Source organism: Megalobrama amblycephala, linkage group LG24 (assembly GCF_018812025.1).
Source record: "Megalobrama amblycephala isolate DHTTF-2021 linkage group LG24, ASM1881202v1, whole genome shotgun sequence".
Taxonomy (NCBI): Eukaryota; Metazoa; Chordata; class Actinopteri; order Cypriniformes; family Xenocyprididae; genus Megalobrama; species Megalobrama amblycephala.
This window is the reverse complement of record NC_063067.1, coordinates 583350-609029: the sequence shown is the minus strand read 5'-3', so window position 1 is coordinate 609029 and position 25680 is coordinate 583350. Positions and strand designations below refer to the sequence as shown.

Genomic DNA, 25680 nt, shown 5'->3' with positions numbered 1-25680 from the left:
AAGACATCTATAAATCAAACATAATAAATCAAAAATAATTTATTTCTGTTTCTGAACAAGAGTTTTATGTTACAATATTTACTGTTATTTTGTAACAAACATAATTCAGTGAACACAAGAACGGCATCAGAACATTAAACATGTGAAACAGAGCAGCATTTGAGTCATGTTGTGCGTATTAGTGTGTGTGTTTAGCGTGTGTGTATGCGTTGGCATTGTAACTGCAGTGCAGGTGTGAATTTGCAGATGAATTCTGTTTGTCCTCGATGAACCTTCCTCAGCTGAGGTTTCCCTGAAACACACACACACTTCGTTTAGCATTTCTGTGTGTTATTCTCCAGACAGGTTTTGTATGTAGATTAGGGCTGCATTAATAATCAAAAATATAGCTGCGAGCAGCAATTATCGGGGTTCAAGCGCTTTAAGACCTTTAAGCACATGTGTAAAAAGGTATTATGTTTCATTTAGCAAGCCTGTAACACACATATTGTGTGTACTTGTGAAACTCCACGTGATTAAAGGGTTAGTTCACTCAAAAATGAAAATAATGTCATTAATTACTCACCCTCATGTCGTTCCACACCCGTAAGACCTTCGTTCATCTTCAGAACACAAATTAAGATATTTTTGATGAAATCCGATGGCTCCGTGAGGCCTGAGCAATGACATTTCCTCTCTCAAGATCCATTAATGTACTAAAAACATATTTAAATCAGTTCATGTGAGTACAGTGGTTCAATATTAATATTATAAAGCCACGAGAATATTTTTGGTGCGCCAAAAAAACAAAATAACGACTTATTTAGTGATGGCCGATTTCAAAACACTGAAGCTTCGGAGCGTTATGAATCTTTTGTGTTGAATCAGCTGTTCGGAGCACCAAAGTCACGTGATTTCAGCAGTTTGACACGCGATCTGAATCATGATTCGACACAAAAGATTCATAACGCTCCGAAGCTTCCTGAAGCAGTGTTTTTGAAGTCGGCCATCACTATATAAGTCGTTATTTTGTTTTTTTGGCGCACCAAAAATATTCTCGTGGCTTTATAATATTAATATTGAACCACTGTACTCACATGAACTGATTTAAATATGTTTTTAGTACATTAATGGATCTTGAGAGAGGAAATGTCATTGCTCAGGCCTCACTGAGCCATCGGATTTCATCAAAAATATCTTAATTTGTGTTCTGAAGATGAACGAAGGTCTTACGGGTGTGGAACGACATGAGGGAGAGTAATTAATGACATTATTTTCATTTTTGAGTGAACTAACCCTTTAAGGAGGCATAAAACTAGTGACCGATTTCTTTCAAAATTCTTATAGAACAATGAGTCGAAAAGGCCCACCAAGTTTCGTTCCGACCAGCCTCTATTAGCTTTGTCTAATAGGTGCTCAAAATTCATTGGCCGATGACGGCCACGTTTTTCAAGATGCACCACAGACAACCATGGCACGTTGGACCAAGACACTTCATGTCAATTTTCAAGTCAATCGGACTAACGGTTGCAGAGTTACAGCTGTTTTCATGTTTTTTTTCAAGTTATAGCGCCACCAAGTGTCCAATCGCCACGACTTTTTTACTGTGACCAAAGATTGAGTCCATACACATGTGTACCAAGTTTGATGTAAATATCTCATTCCCTTCATTTTATAGCCATTTAGTTACAGCCATTTTTGTTAAACTGGCTCCGCCCACCCCGAACGTTTTGGCGCCCCTTAGTGACCGTGAATCGTAATTTCTACTTTTTTGATAGCTTTTGATATTCAGACTCTTTTGTTCATCTTGAGCCAAGGATTCCAACGATTAAGGCACAACAAACGGTACAGAAGTTTTGAGAAGTTTCACATTTTTGAGCGCTGTAGCGCCACCTATTGGCCAATCACGGTCAATCCTAGTCAGTCTCTCCCCAAATTGAGATCTACCATCTGGCCAAGTTTCAAGTTTCACATTCACTATGTGCTTGAACCCCTAATAAAGCTGAATTTGTGAAGCGGCTCAGTGCGAATATCAAATAAAAAGACTGTGATTTAATGAAATAAATGTATGCGCTGTGTGTTTCAGAGTGAAGCGCAGCACTGTGTTCATTTACACTTTTCCCCAAATCATGCATCCCTATTGGACGGATTTAGCGTGAGTGTGTTCACCTGTTCTCTGAGCTCGTATGCGGCAGGTGAGGTGAATCTGTCGACACACGGCGCCGCTGGAGCACACACAGTTCAGATACTGAACTAAAGAGTCGTCAGGGTCGTCGTCACACATCTGCAAACACAAACAGAGTGATCACATGATCACAGGAAAGCGCTCATGTAAGTGTGTGTAGAGTTGAAACGCTCACCATGTTGTATCCGCGTGTGTACACCTTCACGTGACCTTTGACCCTGATGTGCCTCTGAAGCCCCTCCCACTGACCTGCATTCAACATCAGCAGATCGCAGACCGTGTCAGACGAGAACCAGACGTGAGCCTCACCAGAACCGTCCTCCACCACCACCCTACACACACACACACACACACACACACACACACACACACACACACACACAATCAATGACTGAACTTTCACGAGTTTCCATCATCTACTCACACACACTCTCACACACACTCTCACACACACTCTCACACACACTCTCACACACACTCTCACTCACACTCTCACACACTCTCACACACACTCTCACACACACTCTCACTCACACTCTCACACACTCTCACACACACTCTCACACACACTCTCACACACACTCTCACACACACTCTCACTCACACACACACACTCTCACTCACTCTCACTCACACACACACACTCTCACACACACTCTCACACACACTCTCACACACACTCACACACACACACTCTCACACACACTCTCACTCACACTCTCACTCACTCACACTCTCACACACTCTCACTCACACACACACACACTCTCACTCTCACTCACACACACTCTCACACACACTCACACTCTCACACACTCTCACTCACACACACACACACTCTCACTCTCACTCACACACACTCTCACACACACTCTCACTCACACACACTCTCACTCACACACACTCTCACACACACTCACACACACTCTCACTCACACACACACACTCTCACACACACTCTCACTCACACTCTCACACACACACTCTCACACACTCTCACTCACACTCTCACTCACACACACACACTCTCACACACACTCTCACACACACTCACACACACACACTCTCACACACACTCTCACTCACACTCTCACTCACTCACACTCTCACACACTCTCACTCACACACACTCTCACACACACTCTCACTCACACTCTCACTCACACACACACACTCTCACTCACACACACTCTCACACACACTCTCACACACACACTCACACTCTCACTCACACACACTCTCACACACACTCACACACACACACTCTCACTCACACACACTCTCACACACACTCTCACACACTCTCACACACACTCTCACACACACTCTCACTCACACTCTCACACACTCTCACTCACACACACTCTCACACACACTCTCACTCACACACACTCTCACACACACTCTCACACACTCTCACTCACACACTCTCACTCACACACACACACTCTCACTCACACACACTCTCACACACACTCTCACACACACTCACACACACACACTCTCACACACTCTCACTCACACACACTCTCACACACACTCTCACACACACTCTCACACACACTCTCACACACACTCTCACACACACTCTCACACACACTCTCACACACTCTCACTCACACACACTCTCACTCACACTCTCACTCACACACACACACACTCTCACACACACTCTCACACACACTCTCACACACACTCACACACACACACTCTCACACACACTCTCACACACACACACTCTCACACACACTCTCACACACACTCTCACACACACTCTCACACACACTCACACACACACACTCTCACACACTCTCACTCACACACACTCTCACACACACTCTCACACACACACACTCTCACACACACTCTCACACACACTCTCACTCACACACACTCTCACTCACACACACTCTCACTCACACTCTCACTCACACACACACACTCTCACACACACTCTCACTCACACTCACACACACACACTCTCACACACACACTCTCACACACACTCACACACACTCTCACACACACTCTCACACACACTCTCACACACACTCTCACACACACTCTCACACACTCACACACACTCTCACACACACTCTCACACACACTCTCACTCACACACACTCACAATCACACACACTCTCACACACACTCTCACACACACTCTCACACACACTCTCACACACACTCTCACACACACTCACACACACACACTCTCACACACACTCTCACTCACACACACTCTCACACACACTCTCACTCACACTCTCACACACACTCACACACACACTCTCACTCACACACACTCTCACACACACTCTCACACACACTCTCACACACACTCTCACACACACTCTCACACACACTCTCACACACACTCTCACACACACTCTCACACACACTCTCACACACACTCTCACACACACTCTCACACACACACTCTCACACACACACTCACACACACTCTCACTCACACACACTCTCACACACACTCTCACTCACACTCTCACTCACACACACACACTCTCACTCACACACACTCTCACACACACTCTCACACACACACTCACACTCTCACTCACACACACTCTCACACACTCTCACACACACACACTCTCACTCACACACACTCTCACACACACTCTCACACACTCTCACACACACTCTCACACACACTCTCACTCACACTCTCACACACTCTCACTCACACACACTCTCACACACACACACTCTCACTCACACACACTCTCACACACACTCTCACTCACACACACTCTCACACACACTCTCACACACACTCTCACACACACTCACACACTCTCACTCACACACACACACTCTCACTCACACACACTCTCACACACACTCTCACACACACTCACACACACACACTCTCACACACTCTCACTCACACACACTCTCACACACACTCTCACACACACTCTCACACACACTCTCACACACACTCTCACACACACTCTCACACACACTCACACACTCTCACTCACACACACTCTCACTCACACTCTCACTCACACACACACACACTCTCACACACACTCTCACACACACTCTCACACACACTCACACACACACACTCTCACACACACTCTCACACACACACACTCTCACACACACTCTCACACACACTCTCACACACACTCTCACACACACTCACACACACACACTCTCACACACTCTCACTCACACACACTCTCACACACACTCACACACACACACACTCTCACACACACTCTCACACACACTCTCACTCACACACACTCTCACTCACACACACTCTCACTCACACTCTCACTCACACACACACACTCTCACACACACTCTCACACACACTCACACACACACACTCTCACACACACACTCTCACACACACTCACACACACTCTCACACACACTCTCACACACACTCTCACACACACTCTCACACACACTCTCACACACTCACACACACTCTCACACACACTCTCACACACACTCTCACTCACACACACTCTCACACACTCTCACACACACTCTCACACACACTCTCACACACACTCTCACACACACTCTCACACACACTCACACACACACACTCTCACACACACTCTCACTCACACACACTCTCACACACACTCTCACACACACTCTCACACACACTCTCACACACACTCTCACTCACACACACTCTCACACACACTCTCACACACACTCTCACACACACTCTCACACACACTCTCACACACACTCTCACACACACTCACACACACACACTCTCACACACACTCTCACACACACTCTCACACACACACTCTCACACACACTCTCACTCACACACTCACACACACTCTCACACACACTCTCACACACACTCTCACACACACTCTCACACACACTCTCACACACACACTCTCACACACACACTCACACACACTCTCACTCACTTCGCCTCAGCCTGAAACACTGCGCTGGTCGAGTCACATGGTGGGTGAGTTCGGCCACAGGACGTCTATAGGGACAAAAAGGTCACAGGGTCAAAAATACTTCTGAAACAAAAGGACAGGAAGGAATTCTGGGTAATCAGCCTACATGTGACACGAACGACGACATCACTACCTGTCTGAAGATGCTCCCGCAGAGAGAACACGTCCACTGCAGCCGCAGAGACAGCACACGCACCACGTGACCTTTGACCTGACCCACCACACCCCGCTGCATCCTGGCCCACTCGCCCAAGAGCATCATGGGAGGAGGAGACTGAGACGCACCTGACCTGCGGAATGAGGGACGGAAACACTGAATTAACACATTTTATCTCAGCTTTGAGTCTGTTTGTATATTTGTGAGAAATCAAAGACATAAAGTCACTTATTTATCAGCAGAATTCATTATCATAAAATCACATTATTCTCAATATTTGAGCTCCATTTTAATTCTGCTTTCATAAACTGAACTTTTATCACGGCTAATCGAAGCAGAATAAGAACTTTTTTGTCCGTTGGAAACTGATTGGATCGTAGAAAGTGGGCGTCGTAAACTAAATAGAGGCGGATCTGAAGACAATGATATGCACGCATAAATCATTCAACTAATAATTTGTGCATTAGTGAAAAATAATACACAATAGCACATAAAATTAAGATAAATCATTCATAATAAAAAAAAAATTAACATTCCATTGAAAAGAAAACTACAATTCTACATCCTGTTTGTTACCTGGTTCAAATGCAGTGTAAATAACCACACACGTGTACATAAGCGCGACTCACCCTGAACGGACTGAGCTCAGATCAGTGACGCTCACACAGCTGATGGGAAGAGAGCGGCAGTACACGTTACACGCTCTGAAACACACACACACACACACACACACACACACACACACACACACACACACACACACACACACACACACACTCAAGTCAAGGCCATTTATTTCTATAGTTTATCATAAACACATCAAGCAGAAAACAGAAAATCATGATGTGATTATAGTCACATCTATTAGAGCTGAACCGTAATATAGTTTCATTTTGTGATGATATAAACCATCATAATATAATATAATATAATATAATATAATATAATATAATATAATATAATATAATATAATATAATATAATATAATGAAAAAAGTGGTTTGGAGAATGTATGTATTATATTATATTACATTATGTTTTGTTATATTATATTATATTATGACGTAGTTTGGATAATATAATATAATATAATATAATATAATATAATATAATATAATATAATATAATATAATGAAACAAGTGGCTTGGATAGTGTATGGAATATATTATATTATATTGTTATATAAAATGATATTATATTATGTTATATTGTTATATTATATTATATTATGACATCGTTTGAATAATATAATATAATATAATATAATATAATATAATGAGAAAGTGGCTTGGAGAATGTATGGATTATACTATATTATATTATATTAGTTATATTATATTATGTTATATTGTTATGTTATGTTATGTTATGTTATGTTATGTTATGTTATATTATATGATATTATATTGTTATATTATATTATATTATGACGTAGTTTGGATAATATAATATAATATAATATAATATAATATAATATAATGAGACAATTGGTTTGGAGAATGTATGGATTATATTAAATTATATTATATTATGTTATATTATGTTTATGTTATATTATGTTATGTTATATTATTATATTATATTATATTATATTATATTATATTATATTATATTATATTATATTATGACGTAGTTTGGATAATATAATATAATGAGACAAGTGGCTTGGAGAATGTATGGATTATATTATATTATATAAGTTATATTATATTATGTTATATTGTTATGTTATGTTATGTTATATTATATTATATTATGACGTAGTTTGGATAATATAATATAATATAATATAATATAATATAATATAATATAATATAATATAATATAATGAGAAGTGGTTTGAAGAATATATGGATTATATTATATTATATTATTTTATATTATGACAAGTAGTTTGGATAATATAATATAATATAATATAATATAATATAATATAATGAGACAATTGGTTTGGAGAATGTATGGATTATATTAAATTATATTATATTATGTTTATGTTATATTATGTTATGTTATATTGTATTATTATGTTATGTTATATTGTATTATTATATTATATTATATTATGACGTAGTTTGGATAATATAATATAATGAGACAAGTGGCTTGGAGAATGTATGGATTATATTATATTATATTATATTATATTAGTTATATTATATTATGTTATGTTATGTTATATTATATTATATTATATTATATTATATAAGTTATATTATATTATGTTATATTGTTATGTTATGTTATATTATATTATATTATGACGTAGTTTGGATAATATAATATAATATAATATAATATAATATAATACAATATAATATAATGAGAAGTGGTTTGGAGAATATATGGATTATATTATATTATATTATATTATTTTATATTATGACAAGTAGTTTGGATATATATATAATATAATATATATAATATATATATATAATATAATATAATACAATATAATATAATGAGAAGTGGTTTGGAGAATATATGGATTATATTATATTATATTATATTATTTTATATTATGACAAGTAGTTTGGATAATATAATATAATATAATATAATATAATATAATGAGACAATTGGTTTGGAGAATGTATGGATTATATTAAATTATATTATATTATGTTATATTATGTTTATGTTATATTGTATTATTATGTTATGTTATATTGTATTATTATATTATATTATATTATATTATATTAGTTATATTATATTATGTTTGTTATATTATATTATATTATATTATATTATATTATATTATATTATATTATATTATATTATATTATGACAAGTAGTTTGGATAATAATATAATATAATATAATATACAAAAAAAGAAAAAGAAAAGAAAAAAAGGAAACTCTTTGGATAAGACTAAGAAATGAATCAAATCTGTATATAGTGCAGTGGTGTCCAATCAAACACAGGGAAAGTTTCAGACAATCACCTGTTAGATCTAGAGTAAATGATTTGAGAAGAACCATGAGAGCATCACACCTGGACACTTTCCGCTGAACGTGATGGATCTGAAGCGCAGCTCCGGCGATCAGACCGTGTGTGTACGGACCACATGACAGATCCAAATACACGTCGATCACCTGACCTGGACATTCGGCATCTTGGACGGTCAGACGGACCCTCAGATCCTCTTCAGTGTTTGGATCTGGATGATTACAGTGAAGGAGATTTCTGTGAAACAGAGACTATGACTGGATCAGCAGCTGTAGAGGGAGAAAGTGGAGGCGGAGCCAAACCTTTAGCAGCAGTCAGTGATTGGATCTTTGGTTTTGTTCCGATGTCCTCCTGTAATGAGATTCGCTGAGAAATGACTCCATAAAAGGAGACGATATCAGGGGCGGAGCTGTAAAAACACACAGACTGTCCCTCAGTGACTGACAGAAGATGTGAACGTCTACAGATCTAAAGATGATGATCGTCACCTGCTGTGAAGAACTTCAGAAACGCTCATGAGCGCAGGAACACCTGACTGAGGATGAAGAAGATACGAAAACAGATTTTATTTCAGCTGTTTTCATTTAGTTGAACTTGAGGTACTAAACTAAAGCGAACTGTACCTGTGCGTCAGGAAGCTCGTCTGTGAGCGTGTGCATGCGCCACTGCGGCTGCAGCAGGAGGGCGGGGCTACTGAGCTGTGTGACTCCGCCCCTCGCTGAAACTCCTTTGGCTTTTAACACACTCACATCCTGAGAGAGAGATGACATCATTGTGTCTTCATTCACTCACAGTATGACATGCTTTCTTCTCTATAGGCTTGGATCGAATGTGAGTAAATGACGACAGAATAATCATTTCTGGTGTACTGTCTCTTTAAGAAAGTAAATCAATTATATCTGTAAACTAGATGAGGAAAGTTTGATAAACTTTCATGTTGGCTTGACAGTTTGAAATAACTTTGAAATGCTTGAAGTTTGTAGATTTTACTCAAGGTGATTAAAATATTATAAACATGTTGTAACACATTGCTAACATGTTTTAGCATATTACAGACATGTTTTATCATTCCTAGCATGATTTAACAGGTTGCTAGTATGTTTCTAGCATGAATCAACAAATTGCTAACATGTTTTAACATGTTTCTAGCATGATTTAACACATTGCTAGTATGATCTAGCAAGTTGCTAACATTTTTCTAGCATAAATTAACACCTAACATGATTTAGTAATGTTGCTAACATGATTTAACACATTGCTAGCATGTTTCTAACATATATTAACACCTAGCATGATTTAGCATGTTAACACGATTTAACACATTGCTAGCATGTTTCTAGTATGATTTACCAAGTTGATAACATGTTCCTAGCATTAAATTAACACCCAACATGATTTAGCATGTTGCTTGCACGATTTAGCACATTGCTAGTATGTTTCTAGCATGATATAACAAGTTGCTAGAATGTTTCTAGCATTAAATTAACACCTAACATGATTTAAAATGTTGCTAACATGATTTAACATATTGATAGCATGTTTCTAACATATATTAGCACCTAACATGATTTAGTATGTTGTTAACACGATTAATCACATTGCTAGCATGTTTCTAGCATGATTTATCACATTGCTAGCATGTTTCTTACATATATTAGCACCTAGTATGATTTAGTATGTTGTTAACATGATTTAGCACATTGTTAACCTGTTTCTAATATGATTTACCAAGTTGATAACGTTCCTAGCATTAAATTTACACCCAACATGATTTAGCATTTGTTTGCACGATTTAACACATTGCTAGCATGTTTCTAGCATTAAATTAACGCCTATGATTTAAAATGTTGCTAACATGATTTAACATATTGCTAACATGTTTCTAACATGAATTAGCACCTAGTATGATTTAGTATGTTGCCAACACGATTTAGTACATTGTTAGTGTTTCTAGCATGATTTAACACATTGCTAGCATGTTTCTAGTATGATTTATCAAGTTGATAACATGTTCCTAGCATTAAATTAACACCCAACATGATTTAGCATTTGTTGCTTGCATGATTTAGCACATAGCTAGCATGTTTCTAGCATGATTTAACACATTTCTAAAATATATTAGCACCTAGCATGATTTAGTATGTTGTTAACACGATTTAACACATTGCTAACATGTTTCTAGCATGATATAACAAGTTGCTAGAATGTTTCTAGCATTAAATTAACACCTAACATGATTTAAAATGTTGCTAACATGATTTAACATATTGCTAACGTTTCTAACATGAATTAACACCTAACATGATTTAATATGTTGCTAGCATGATTAACACAATGCAGGCATGTTTCTAACATAAATAAGCACCTAGCATGATTTAGTATGTTGCTAACATGATTTAACACATTGTTCGCATGATTCTAGCATGATTTAGCACATTACTAGCATGTTTCTAACATATATTAGCACCTAGTATGATTTAGTATGTTGTTAACACGATTTAGCACATTGCTAGCATGTTTCTAGTATGATTTATCAAGTTGATAACATGTTCCTAGCATTAAATTAACACCCAACATGATTTAGCACATTGCTAGCATGTTTCTAACATATATTAGCACCTAGCATTATTTAGTATGTTGTTAACACGATTTAACACATTGCTAGCATGTTTCTAGCATGATTTAGCACATTGCTAGCATGTTTCTAACATATATTAGCACCTAGTATGATTTAGTATGTTGTTAACACGATTTAGCACATTGCTAGCATGTTTGTAGTATGATTTATCAAGTTGATAACATGTTCCTAGCATTAAATTAACACCCAACATGATTTAGCATGTTGCTTGCATGATTTAAAACGTTTCTAACATATATTAACACCTAGCATGATTTAGTATGTTGTTAACACGATTTAACACATTGCTAACATGTTTCTAGCATGATATAACAAGTTGCTAGAATGTTTCTAGCATTAAATTAACACCCAACATGATTTAAAATGTTGCTAACATGATTAACACAATGCAGGCATGTTTCTAACATAAATAAGCACCTAGCATGATTTAGTATGTTGCTAACATGATTTAACACATTGTTCGCATTATTCTAGCATGATATAGCACATTACTAGCATGTTTCTAACATATATTAGCACCTAGTATGATTTAGTATGTTGTTAACACGATTTAGCACATTGCTAGCATGTTTCTAGTATGATTTATCAAGTTGATAACATGTTCCTAGCATTAAATTAACACCCAACATGATTTAGCACTTTGCTAGCATGTTTCTAACATATATTAGCACCTAGCATGATTTAGTATGTTGTTAACATGATTTAACACATTGCTAGCATGTTTCTAGCATGATTTAGCACATTGCTAGCATGTTTCTAACATATATTAGCACCTAGCATGATTTAGTATGTTGTTTTAACACATTGCTAACATGTTTCTAGCATGATATAACAAGTTGCTAGAATGTTTCTAGCATTAAATTAACACCCAACATGATTTAAATGTTGCTAACATGATTTAACATATTGCTAACGTTTCTAACATGAATTAACACCTAGTATGATTTAGTATGTTGCTAGCATGATTTAACACATTGCTAGTGTTTCTAGCATGATTTAACACAACACTAACATGATTTAACACACTGCTAACATGTTTCTAACATGATTTAGCACCATGCTAACGTGTTTTAGCATGTTGTTAACATGGTTTAGCACATAGCTAGCATGTTTCTAAATAGCTTAAATAGCATTTCAGTATGATTCCTTTGTCAAGCTAACATAATAGTAATTATTTCAGGCTCTGAATTTCTCCGTCAATATCACATCGTTGCTCATTCGTCCGTTTTTGTGGCATCACTGATTTCAGATTGAACTCTAAATGACATGTTAAAAACAGAACTGTGATTGATGGCTGTATGTGTCAGTCAGACGGTCTCTTCCTGTCAAAATGGGCGGCTCAGAATAAACAGACTTCAAGCCGAGAGTCAAATATCATATACAATAAAACAGTGAAAGAAAGCGAGTCGTACCTCAGTGTTGAGTGCGATTAATCTGTAAACACATCCAGGATGAAGGACGGGGAACCAGCGAACACACAAACCTATGAAGTGCAACTCAATCTGCAAAACACACACAGATCTTTGAATGAATGATTCATTGACTCATAAAATATTCACGTTTAATTACTGGATGAATCTAGCTTTTTTGAACAAATCATAAATTAATGATTTAATAACCCACTCATAAAGACTTCATTTGTTTCATTACTGGATGAATCAGTGTTTTTGAACAAATCTCTTGAATGAATGATTCATTGACTCACTCGTATACACTTCACTTGTTTCATTACTGGATGAATCCACATTTTTTAACAAATCTTTTGAATGAATGATTCATTGACTCATAAAATATTCACGTTTCATTACTGGATGAATTGAACAAATAAATTAATGATTCAATGACTCACTCATAAAGACTTCACTTGTTTCATTACTGGATGAATCAGTGTTTTTGAACAAATCTCTTGAATGAATGATTCATTGACTCACTCGTATACACTTCACTTGTTTCATTACTGGATGAATCCACATTTTTTAACAAATCTTTTGAATGAATGATTCATTGACTCATAAAATATTCACGTTTCATTACTGGATGAATTGAACAAATAAATTAATGATTCAATGACTCACTCATAAAGACTTCACTTGTTTCATTACTGGATGAATCAGTGTTTTTGAACAAATCTCTTGAGTGAATGATTCAATGACTAATACATTTTTAACAGTCATTTGTCGCCACCTAATGGTGTAACGAGGTAATTGATACAATCTTTATTTGAAGCATCAAGCTACTTTCAGACGATTTGATTTACACTATTTCGATCACAAAGGTTCAATAGGAGCATCGTGTTTAAATATATAATCATGCAGTTCCATGTGAAACTCTAACACGACGGATGTGACTGATAACCCGATGGTTCTGACCTTCCGATGGTCTCCGTCTCGCTCTCGCTCCAGCGTCCTGCAGTTCTTGGGATCGTTGTCCCAGCGCTGAACGTCTCCCAGACACGTGGCTCGGCACACGAAGCCCAGCTGCAGTCCGTGAGCGTCGCCGGAGCCGTTCTGGAGCGTCACGCCCTGCTTGGACTCCAGCCTGAGGAGCAAACTCACGCACGGCGCAGGGGTCAGAGGTCGTTTGGACGTACGAGTGTCAGCGGAATCGTCAGCTCTGGGTCTCTTAGCGGTTTCTGACGTCCCTCCATCACGGGATTTCTCTGGACGGTCTCGTCTCTCCGACAGGCAGCGGCTCATGGCAGCAGATGGACTGATGATGGTCAGATCATCCACACAGAGCTGAAGATAAACCCTGCAAACACACACACACACACACACACACACACACACACACCTGTGTAAAGAGTGTCTCAGGTGCGCTCATTTTTCATTTATTTTTAGTTCTTTTTACTGTTATTATTATTTTAATCACTTTGAATGTATGAAAATTTGCTACTGTACATAAATAAACCTGCCTTGATATGTGTGTGTGTGTGTGTGTGTGTGTGTGTGTGTGTGTGTGTGTGTGTGTGTGTGTACCTGCAGTGTTTGTGTGTGATGTAACTCGGCTGATCCAGATGTTTGCAGGAAGGGAAATGTGTCTTCATGAACCTTTCCATGACTAAAGTACACTGCCGCACACACACTAGACAGCCTAAACACACACACACACACACACACACACACACACACACACACACACACACACACACACACACTGAACATCTGTAATAAACATCTGAGCCCATTTACGTGCAATTGAATATCAATATTAGTTAAAAAAAAATAAAAGAAAAAATTTAAATAGCAATATAAAAAATGGCAACTAATAATAAATAATAATAAAAACTAATTAAAAAAATGTATAAAACTAAAATAACAATTAAACTAACACTGCCATTATTACGTTTCTAATAACAATATTAATTATGTTGACCGTGAGTGTGATTACCCTGCCAGGCTGTGTCGACGTCTGAGGTTCTGGCTCCTGATTGGCCGGTTTGGACACACACACAGTCGAGCATGAGCGTCTGGTCTCTGAGCTGCAGTGTGGCGCGGGTGGAGTCCAGCTCCAGAACGCCCACTAACAGCAGCGGCTCCGAGGACGCGTGCTCCAGCGGGACTGTGTGTGCGGACCAGGACAGAGGCGCGTTCAGCTCCACCGCCGTCATGTGAGCCGCAGACGGAGGCAGGAGAGCCGGCAGAGAGAGACACGCCCACACCTCACGACTCATCCAATCACTCAGCTGCTTCACTGACCACAGCGCCACAGACGGCCAACACACACAGTACTGAAACACACACACACAGATTTACAACAACAGGAAACACGTTTGACACATTTCCCATAAGCACTGTTTTATTTAAATTAACACTACTGAACAAGAGTAAGGTAATGATCAATTAATTAAAGGTGCTCTAAGTGATCCTGGGAGGAGTAACTTCCTGTTGACGTTCAAAGTGTTGTCAAACAAAACAGAGGCTAGCTAGACCCTCCCCTCCGTGCTTCCTGAAACAGTCATGAACGCATTTAAAATCATTCTTGTCGGTTATTGGCTGGAGCGTGTTTATTATGTTTCGTGGTCCAGGCTGCACCAGTTTGTTTTTGTTGCCGTTTTTAGAGCTTGTGGCGACTACAGAGAGCGCGTGTTTTTACAGTGTGTTCAGGGAACAGGCAGCTAGCGGATAGTGAGGAGATGTTTGCTGTATGTGACAAAAAATGTTTTGGCCTAAAAATGCGTGACATCGCTTAGAGCACCTTTAACATTAATTCTGCAAAATGTATGTTTACGCCACAACCAATATACATGATTTTTCTCTATCAATTAACTGATGCATGCTTCCATGGTAACAGAGTATGTGTCAGACACGAGTTCTCTTTCGCTCTTCGTTTAGGGTTAAAAAAAAAAAACGTTCGTAAAAACTTTGTACACCGCGTAGGTGCGTGCGTTAATGTGATATTTTTAAAATAGATGTCATTTCTTTTTATTTCTATTTTACATTTTTTGGTTAGTAATTTTAGAAATTCAACTTCATCTAATATTTACATTTTATTTCAGGTTTTATTTTACTTCAGATAACCGTGGTAACAGGGAAAGTGTGTTACCATAATAATAGGGTATGTGTCTGTTACCATGGTAATAGTATGTGTGGGGTGTGTTATTGTGATAACAGGGTATGTGTGCTTGTGTTACCGTGGTAACAGGGTATGTGTGGGTGTGTGTTACTATGGTAATAGGGTATGTGTGCTTGTGTTACCGTGGTAACAGGGTATGTGTGGGTGTGTGTTACTATGGTAATAGGGTATGTGTGCTTGCATTACCGCGGTAACAGGGTATGTGTGCTTGTTGTTACCATGGTAACAGGGTATGTGTGGGTGTGTGTTACTATGGTAATAGGGTATGTGTGCTTGTGTTACCATGGTAACAGAGTAAGTGTGGGTGTGTGTTACTATGGTAATAGGGTATGTGTGCTTGTGTTACCATGGTAACAGAGTAAGTGTGGGTGTGTGTTACTATGGTAATAGGGTATGTGTGCTTGTGTTACCATGGTAACAGAGTAAGTGTGGGTGTGTGTTACTATGGTAATAGGGTATGTGTGCTTGCATTACCGCGGTAATAGGGTATGTGTGCTTGTTGTTACCATGGTAACAGGGTATGTGTGGGTGTGTGTTACTATGGTAATAGGGTATGTGTGCTTGTGTTACCATGGTAACAGAGTAAGTGTGGGTGTGTGTTACTATGGTAATAGGGTATGTGTGCTTGTGTTACCGTGGTAACAGGGTATGTGTGGGTGTGTGTTACTATGGTAATAGGGTATGTGTGCTTGCGTTACCGTGATAACAGAGTATGTGTGGGTGTGTGTTACTATGGTAATAGGGTATGTGTGCTTGCGTTACCGTGGTAACAGGGTATGTGTGGGTGTGTGTTACTATGGTAATAGGGTATGTGTGCTTGCGTTACCGTGGTAACAGGGTATGTGTGGGTGTGTGTTACTATGGTAATAGGGTATGTGTGCTTGTGTTACCGTGGTAACAGGGTATGTGTGGGTGTGTGTTACTATGGTAATAGGGTATGTGTGCTTGTGTTCCCGTGGTAACAGGGTATGTGTGGGTGTGTGTTACTATGGTAATAGGGTATGTGTGCTTGTGTTCCCGTGCTATCAGGGTATGTGTGGGTGTTACTATGGTAACAGGCGACTGTGGTAACAGGGTATATGTGTGTATGTATGTTACCACGATAGCGGTATGTGTGTATGTGTTACCGTGGTAACAGGGTATGTGTGTATGTTACAATGGTAACGGTGTGTGTGGGTGTTACCATGGTAATGGTGTTTTATACCATGGTAACGGTATGTGTAGGTATTAGTGTGATAACAGTGTATGTGTGAGTGTGTTACCATGGTAACAGGGTATATGTGTGAATGTATGCTATGAATGTACAGTAATGGTATGTGTGGATGTTACAGTGGTAATATAAGTAGTGTGTATGTGTTACCGTGGTATCAGTGTATGTGTGGGTGCATTACCGTGGTAACAGGGTATATGTGCGTATGTGTGTTACCATGGTAACGGTATGTGTGGGTGTTACCGTGGTAACGGTATATATGGGTATGTATGTTACTGTGGTAATGGTATGTGTGGGTGTTACTGCGATAACAGGGTATATGTGTGTGTGTATCTTACCATGGTAACAGTATGTGTGGGTGTTACCGTGGTAACAGGGTATATGTGGGTATGTGTGTTACCGTGGTAGCGGTATATATGGGTATGTATGTTACTGTGGTAATGGTATGTGTGGGTGTTACTGCGATAACAGGGTATATGTGTGTGTGTATCTTACCATGGTAACAGTATGTGTGGGTGTTACCGTGGTAACAGGGTATATGTGGGTATGTGTGTTACCGTGGTAACAGGGCACTGGTGTGGTTCCTGTATCATCTCTCTGTAAATGCTTCTCTTTTTCTGTGTCTTCTGTTCAGCGTCACACACAAAGTCCAACAGCCGCCCGGCGACCACACACACTCGCTCCGCTCTCACCCAGCGCGGACACAGCCTGACACACAGACAAGAGCGAGGACTGTGACCATACGCTACAGTATTTCAGCTAGGGCTCTGCATGAACTAGGATAAATATCAATTGTGGATTATTTTTCAGATAAAAACATGAAAAAATGATCGTCACCTCTCTGTCACAGCGCTCTGGCAGTAGCAGAGCCACAGATACTGCGACGCACCCAGATTCTTCTCCAGCAGGAGGCACTGCAGCGGACTGTGTGACCCCGACACCTCGACCTTTGAACTCAAGGGGCTGAAGGCGCTGATCTGCACGCTGGAGCGCAGACACGCACACAAGACGACTCGCGGAGCGAACGGGGAAGCGTGGTACGTAAAGTGGACGTTATGAAGCTGCAGAAAAAAGACGTTTTTTAAATGTTTGGATGGTTAGTTCTGATGACATCACATCTCTTTGTCCAATTGATATCTACATTTGCTTTCACACTACAACAAATACACTCACCTGAATCTCCGCCCCTGGCCTCAAGCCGCCGCCCCACTTCTGAGCCGGCTGATAGGCCAGACAAAGCCCCACCTGCCTGTCAATCTCATAAAGCCCCGCCTCTGCGTTCAAAATCTTTGTGACTGTGCCCTGTCAATCAGACACACTGTTACTACAGAGACAGGGTCACTGCAAAGGTCAAAGGCCAATTTGGCTTAAAGTTTTGTGATTATATATCAATATGGCTATAAATAATAATAATATTAATAATAAAATTACTAAAAAATATATACATACAACATACCTTAAAGCTGATGAGCGTGGAGTGTTTGACTCTGACCGCGGGGGCGGAGCCTGACGGCAGGTGTGTGTGTGCGTCTGAGGTGTCTGTGTGTGTCTCCGGCTCTTCCGAGCTCTCCTGCGGATGAAGGCGGGACTGACAGCTGTCGGACAGCACACAGCGCCCCTCCAGCCCCTGCAGGGAACACACACGCAGAGAGGAGATCCACACGCTCTGGCCGACACACACACACTGCCTCCAGTACTGATGCTTGGCTTCCTGCGGGCAAACAAACACCAGAGGGATTATGGAAGATTCATCAGACTGTTGGTTCACATTCATCTTGGACAGAAAGTCGCATTCACCGCTGGGGTTAAACATGATTTATGTGTTATTAAACCTTCATCATCTTAAAGATGACAGAAAGCACTGACCGTGATGAACACAGGCACTGAAGATCCTCCTTCACTGAGGATGAGGCAGAAGAAGCGTTTCCCACCGATCAGCAGCAGCGGACAGACGACGCTCACCTGCCCGCTGACACACACGTACACCTGATCCTTACACCTGACACACACACACAGAGCGCTAGAGCGGCACGACATTTCTTATGTTTAAAACAGAGATCATGATTCTCCTTTGATTCTGAACAGAACAACATGTCATTTACTAGAGGTGATTGAACGAATGATTCAGTGACTCACTCATAAAGACTTCACTTGTTTCATTACTGGATGAATCAACGTTTTTGAACAAATCTCTTGAACGAATGATTCAATGACTCACTCATAAAGACTTCACTTGTTTCATTACCGGATGAATCAGTGTTTTTGAACAAATCTCTTGGATGAATGATTCAATGACTCACTCATAAAGACTTCACTTGTTTCATTACCGGATGAATCAATGTTTTTGAACGAATCTCTTGGATGAATGATTCAATGACTCACTCATAAAGACTTCACTTGTTTCATTACTGGATGAATCAGTGTTTTTGAACAAATCTCTTGAACGAATGATTCAATGACTCACTCATAAAGACTTCACTTGTTTCATTACTGGATGAATCAACGTTTTTGAACAAATCTCTTGAACGAATGATTCAATGACTTACTCATAAAGACTTCACTTGTTTCATTACTGGATGAATCAACGTTTTTGAGCAAATCTCTTGAACGAATGATTCAATGACTCACTCACAAAGACTTCACTTGTTTCATTACTGGATGAATCAACGTTTTTGAACAAATCTCTTGAACGAATGATTCAATGACTCACTCATAAAGACTTCACTTGTTTCATTACTGGATGAATCAACGTTTTTGAACAAATCTCTTGAACGAATGATTCAATGACTCACTCACAAAGACTTCACTTGTTTCATTACTGGATGAATCAACGTTTTTGAACAAATCTCTTGAACGAATGATTCAATGACTCACTCACAAAGACTTCACTTGTTTCATTACTGGATGAATCAACGTTTTTGAACGAATCTCTTGAACGAATGATTCAATGACTCACTCATAAAGACTTCACTTGTTTCATTACTGGATGAATCAGTGTTTTTGAACGAATCTCTTGGATGAATGATTCAATGACTCACTCATAAAGACTTCACTTGTTTCATTACTGGATGAATCAGTGTTTTTGAACAAATCTCTTGAACGAATGATTCAATGACTCACTCATAAAGACTTCACTTGTTTCATTACTGGATGAATCAACGTTTTTGAACAAATCTCTTGAACGAATGATTCAATGACTTACTCATAAAGACTTCACTTGTTTCATTACTGGATGAATCAAAGTTTTTGAGCAAATCTCTTGAACGAATGATTCAATGACTCACTCACAAAGACTTCACTTGTTTCATTACTGGATGAATCAACGTTTTTGAACAAATCTCTTGAACGAATGATTCAATGACTCACTCATAAAGACTTCACTTGTTTCATTACTGGATGAATCAACGTTTTTGAACAAATCTCTTGAACGAATGATTCAATGACTCACTCACAAAGACTTCACTTGTTTCATTACTGGATGAATCAACGTTTTTGAACAAATCTCTTGAACGAATGATTCAATGACTCACTCACAAAGACTTCACTTGTTTCATTACTGGATGAATCAACGTTTTTGAACAAATCTCTTGAACGAATGATTCAATGACTCACTCATAAAGACTTCACTTGTTTCATTACTGGATGAATCAACGTTTTTGAACAAATCTCTTGAACGAATGATTCAATGACTCACTCATAAAGACTTCACTTGTTTCATTACTGGATGAATCAACGTTTTTGAACAAATCTCTTGAACGAATGATTCAATGACTCAGTCATAAAGACTTCACTTGTTTCATTACTGGATGAATCAACGTTTTTGAACAAATCTCTTGAACGAATGATTCAATGACTCAGTCATAAAGACTTCACTTGTTTCATTACTGGATGAATCAACGTTTTTGAACAAATCTCTTGAACGAATGATTCAATGACTTACTCATAAAGACTTCACTTGTTTCATTACTGGATGAATCAACGTTTTTGAGCAAATCTCTTGAACGAATGATTCAATGACTCACTCACAAAGACTTCACTTGTTTCATTACTGGATGAATCAACGTTTTTGAACAAATCTCTTGAACGAATGATTCAATGACTCACTCATAAAGACTTCACTTGTTTCATTACTGGATGAATCAACGTTTTTGAGCAAATCTCTTGAACGAATGATTCAATGACTCACTCACAAAGACTTCACTTGTTTCATTACTGGATGAATCAACGTTTTTGAACAAATCTCTTGAACGAATGATTCAATGACTTACTCATAAAGACTTCACTTGTTTCATTACTGGATGAATCAACGTTTTTGAGCAAATCTCTTGAACGAATGATTCAATGACTCACTCACAAAGACTTCACTTGTTTCATTACTGGATGAATCAACGTTTTTGAACAAATCTCTTGAATGAATGATTCAATGACTCACTCACAAAGACTTCACTTGTTTCATTACTGGATGAATCAACGTTTTTGAACAAATCTCTTGAACGAATGATTCAATGACTCACTCATAAAGACTTCACTTGTTTCATTACTGGATGCAATCAGTATTTTTGAACAAATCTCTTGAACGAATGATTCAATGACTCACTCATAAAGACTTCACTTGTTTCATTACTGGATGAATCAGTGTTTTTGAACAAATCTCTTGAATGAATGATTCAATGACTCACTCATAAAGACTTCACTTGTTTCATTACTGGATGAATCAGTGTTTTTGAACAAATCTCTTGAACGAATGATTCAATGACTCACTCATAAAGACTTCACTTGTTTCATTACTGGATGAATCAGTGTTTTTGAACAAATCTCTTGAATGAATGATTCAATGACTCACTCATAAAGACTTCACTTGTTTCATTACTGGATGAATCAGTGTTTTTGAACAAATCTCTTGAATGAATGATTCAATGACTCACTCATAAAGACTTCACTTGTTTCATTACTGGATGAATCAGTGTTTTTGAACAAATCTCTTGAACGAATAATTCAATGACTCACTCATAAAGACTTCACTTGATTCATTACTGGATGAATCAGTGTTTTTAAACGAATCTATTGAATGAATGATTCAATGACAATAAAGACACTTGTTTCATATTTCAGTAACAGTCACTCACATATTTTAACGTCGTCACCTACTGGTGTAACGATGTAATTGATTTAATCTTTATTTGAAGAATCAAGTTATTCTCAGAAGGTGATTTACTCTCTTCCGTAGACATCGGTGTTTATATCCGAACTATAAATGTTTATCCCAGTATTTCTGTGATCATTTTATCCCACACCTCTGCCTCAGGAGCTCAGCCGCCCGCGTCACACTCATGACCTCGCTCAGGGTTCCTCCAGGGTCAAAGGCCATGGCCTCCAGGGTCACGCACACTGGAGAGTCGATCAGCTCTAGGTAACCTGCAGCAGGTGCATTCTGGGGGATGTAGTTCCATGTGGGAAACAGCATCAGCCTCCCCAACCAAAGACAAGACGACTTCAGCATCTGGACGACAAACAAAAACATCCAGAGATTATTTATGTTTCTGAAAGAGTCTCTTATTCTCACCAGAGCTGCATTTATTTGATCAAAAATACAGTAAAAACAGTGAAATATTATTATAATGTAAATCATCTGTTTTCTATGTGAATATATAGTAAAATGTAATTTATTCCTGTGATCAAAGCTGAATTTTCAGCATCATTACTCCTGTCACATGATCCTTCAGAAATCATTCTGATATGATGATTATGATTAATATTTATGATTATTATCAATGTTTAAAACAGCTCATATGTTTGTGGAAGCACTTCCTGTCCACTCACCATACACGATACACTCCCTCCGGCGTCTCTCACCCGCCAGACCCCGTCACTCGTCCCAGCGGCCCGTCCGTCACACAGGAAGCCAATCAGAAGCAGGTTATCACGTGGGAGTGCTTTGTAATTGGGCAGCATTTGCTCCGCCCCCCTGGCTCGTTCCCGGTAGTGGGCGGAGCTCCAGCTGAGGCTGCTGCAGCAGGCGGTTCGCTGCTCTCGCGTCAGCTCCGACACGGACACCAACCTGACAGGAAAAAAGACGTTTATCATGGATATATCTGGATACATACAGAAAACCTGACTTGTGCACTGCATTAAATGAGCCACATTATACAGACGGACGTCACACTCACCTGTAGCTGACGGGCAGATCTGAGCTGTCTGACCCGACGGCTCTCTGGACCTTAGACACCACAGCCAGAGACAGACGCACCACAGACAGACCCAGAGACGAGTCGATGAGCGGGTGGAGCTGCTGTCTCACTCCCTCGAACACCTCCGACAGCCAGCGCTGCTCCTGAAACACACATGACATCATCATACACATGACTAGATGGTCACATGACTAGACACAAACACACACACTATCTGTATATAAATACATTAATGTAACTGTTAAATAAATATAAATAAATAATTGTTAAATAATTATAAATATATAAATATAATTGTTAAATAACTGTAAATAAATATATAAATAAAAATATAAAATTGTTAAATAAATATAAATAAATATATAAAGTAAATATAAGTGTTAAATAAATATAAATAAATGTAATTGTTAAGTAATTAAAAAAAATATATAAATAAATATAATTGTTAACTAAATATAAATAAATAAATGTTAAATAAATATATAAATAAATATAATTGTTAAATATATAAATAAAAATATATAATTGTTAAATAAATATAAATATATAAATAAAAATATATAATTGTTAAATAAATATAAATAAATGTAATTGTTAAGTAAATTAAAATAAATATATAAATAAATAAAATTGTTAGCTAAATATAAATATATAAATAAATATAATTGTTAAATATATAAATAAAAAATATAACTGTTAAATAAATATAAATAAATAATTGTTAAATAATTATAAATATATAAATATAATTGTTAAATAACTGTAAATAAATATATAAATAAAAATATAAAATTGTTAAATAAATATAAATAAATGTAATTGTTAAGTAAATATAAATAAATAAATGTTAAATAAATATAAATATATAAATAATATAATTGTTAAATATATAAATAAATATATAAATAAAAATATATAATTGTTAAATAAATATAAATAAATATATAAATAAAAATATATAATTGTTAAATAAATATAAATAAATGTAATTGTTAAGTAAATTAAAATAAATATATAAATAAATAAAATTGTTAGCTAAATATAAATATATAAATAAATATAATTGTTAAATATATAAATAAAAAATATAACTGTTAAATAAATATAACTAAACAAATATAATTGTTAAATGACTATAAAAATACATACATAAATAAATAAATAAATATAATTGTTAAATAAATATAAATAAATAAATATAATTGTTAAATAAACAATTATAAATAAATATATACATAAATAAATACATGTAATTGTTATGGAAGCCCATTTCAGTCACATGAGAAATAAATTATGCTGTGGTAAACTGTAATTATGACACTAAAAAGTCTAAATAATAACATTTATAGTCAAAATTATGAATAAAAAAACTGTGAAGTCCGAATTATGACTTTCTGTGATAATTATGTCTTTTTATGTCATAATTTCAACTTATGTCATAATTATGTCATGTTTTTTTTATGTTCCGGGAGTGTAGCATAATATATGGACAGAAAACATAAACAAAAACATAAACAACTGAGAGACTGTGTGTAAAGAAAAATAAATAAATGTACCGCTCTGCTGTGGTTTTTAAAGTGCTTTAGAAACTCCTCCATCCGTCTACACAAACACACACTTCCGCTGTCACTGACACAATAAAATATAATTAAATATAAGCACAAATAAATACTAATATTAACCAGTTTTGTGTGTAAGGGATGCGCGCGCTGAAACAGCCCGATCTTCTTCTGCGAGTGCGCGTGGCGTCACGTGGACCAGGCGTGTGTGTTATTGCGCCTCCATGTGGAGCGGAGAAAAATGACGCCACAA

At 37.6% G+C, this 25680-nt stretch overlaps 1 protein-coding gene across 2 annotated transcripts; it reads right to left on the bottom strand.

Moving 5' to 3' along the window:
* Positions 1 to 21: 21 nt before the first annotated feature.
* Positions 22 to 25632, bottom strand: ctc1 (CTS telomere maintenance complex component 1). 2 transcript variants are annotated; one of them, XM_048177754.1, is made up of 23 exons: positions 25425 to 25629; positions 23848 to 24011; positions 23501 to 23738; positions 22975 to 23180; positions 19547 to 19679; positions 19137 to 19391; positions 18854 to 18982; positions 18518 to 18741; positions 18238 to 18388; positions 15286 to 15625; positions 14874 to 14988; positions 14265 to 14646; positions 13308 to 13397; positions 9881 to 10009; positions 9746 to 9792; positions 9560 to 9666; positions 9303 to 9468; positions 6934 to 7008; positions 6281 to 6437; positions 6109 to 6173; positions 2340 to 2496; positions 2149 to 2263; positions 22 to 292 (listed from the first exon to the last, which is right to left on the bottom strand). In XM_048177754.1, the coding sequence occupies exons 1-23, from the start codon at positions 25464 to 25466 to the stop codon at positions 192 to 194; spliced, it is 3588 nt and encodes a 1195-aa protein (XP_048033711.1). In that variant the 5' UTR covers positions 25467 to 25629; the 3' UTR covers positions 22 to 191. The 2 variants fall into 2 exon arrangements, 1 of the variants encoding a protein (XP_048033711.1); XR_007182908.1 differs by having other exon boundaries at positions 259 to 292; positions 2414 to 2496; positions 25425 to 25632.
* Positions 25633 to 25680: the final 48 nt, after the last annotated feature.

Excerpts from the sequence above, each read along its gene's own strand:
- ctc1 (XM_048177754.1), bottom strand. The coding sequence starts at position 25,466 with ATGGAGGAGTTTCTAAAGCACTTTAAAAACCACAGCAGAGCG. Across the intron at positions 19,392-19,546 it reads CAGTGCCTGTGTTCATCACG|GAAGCCAAGCATCAGTACTG; the intron begins GTCAGTGCTTTC and ends GTTTGCCCGCAG. Across the intron at positions 10,010-13,307 it reads TAATCGCACTCAACACTGAG|GATGTGAGTGTGTTAAAAGC; the intron begins GTACGACTCGCT and ends TCTCTCTCTCAG.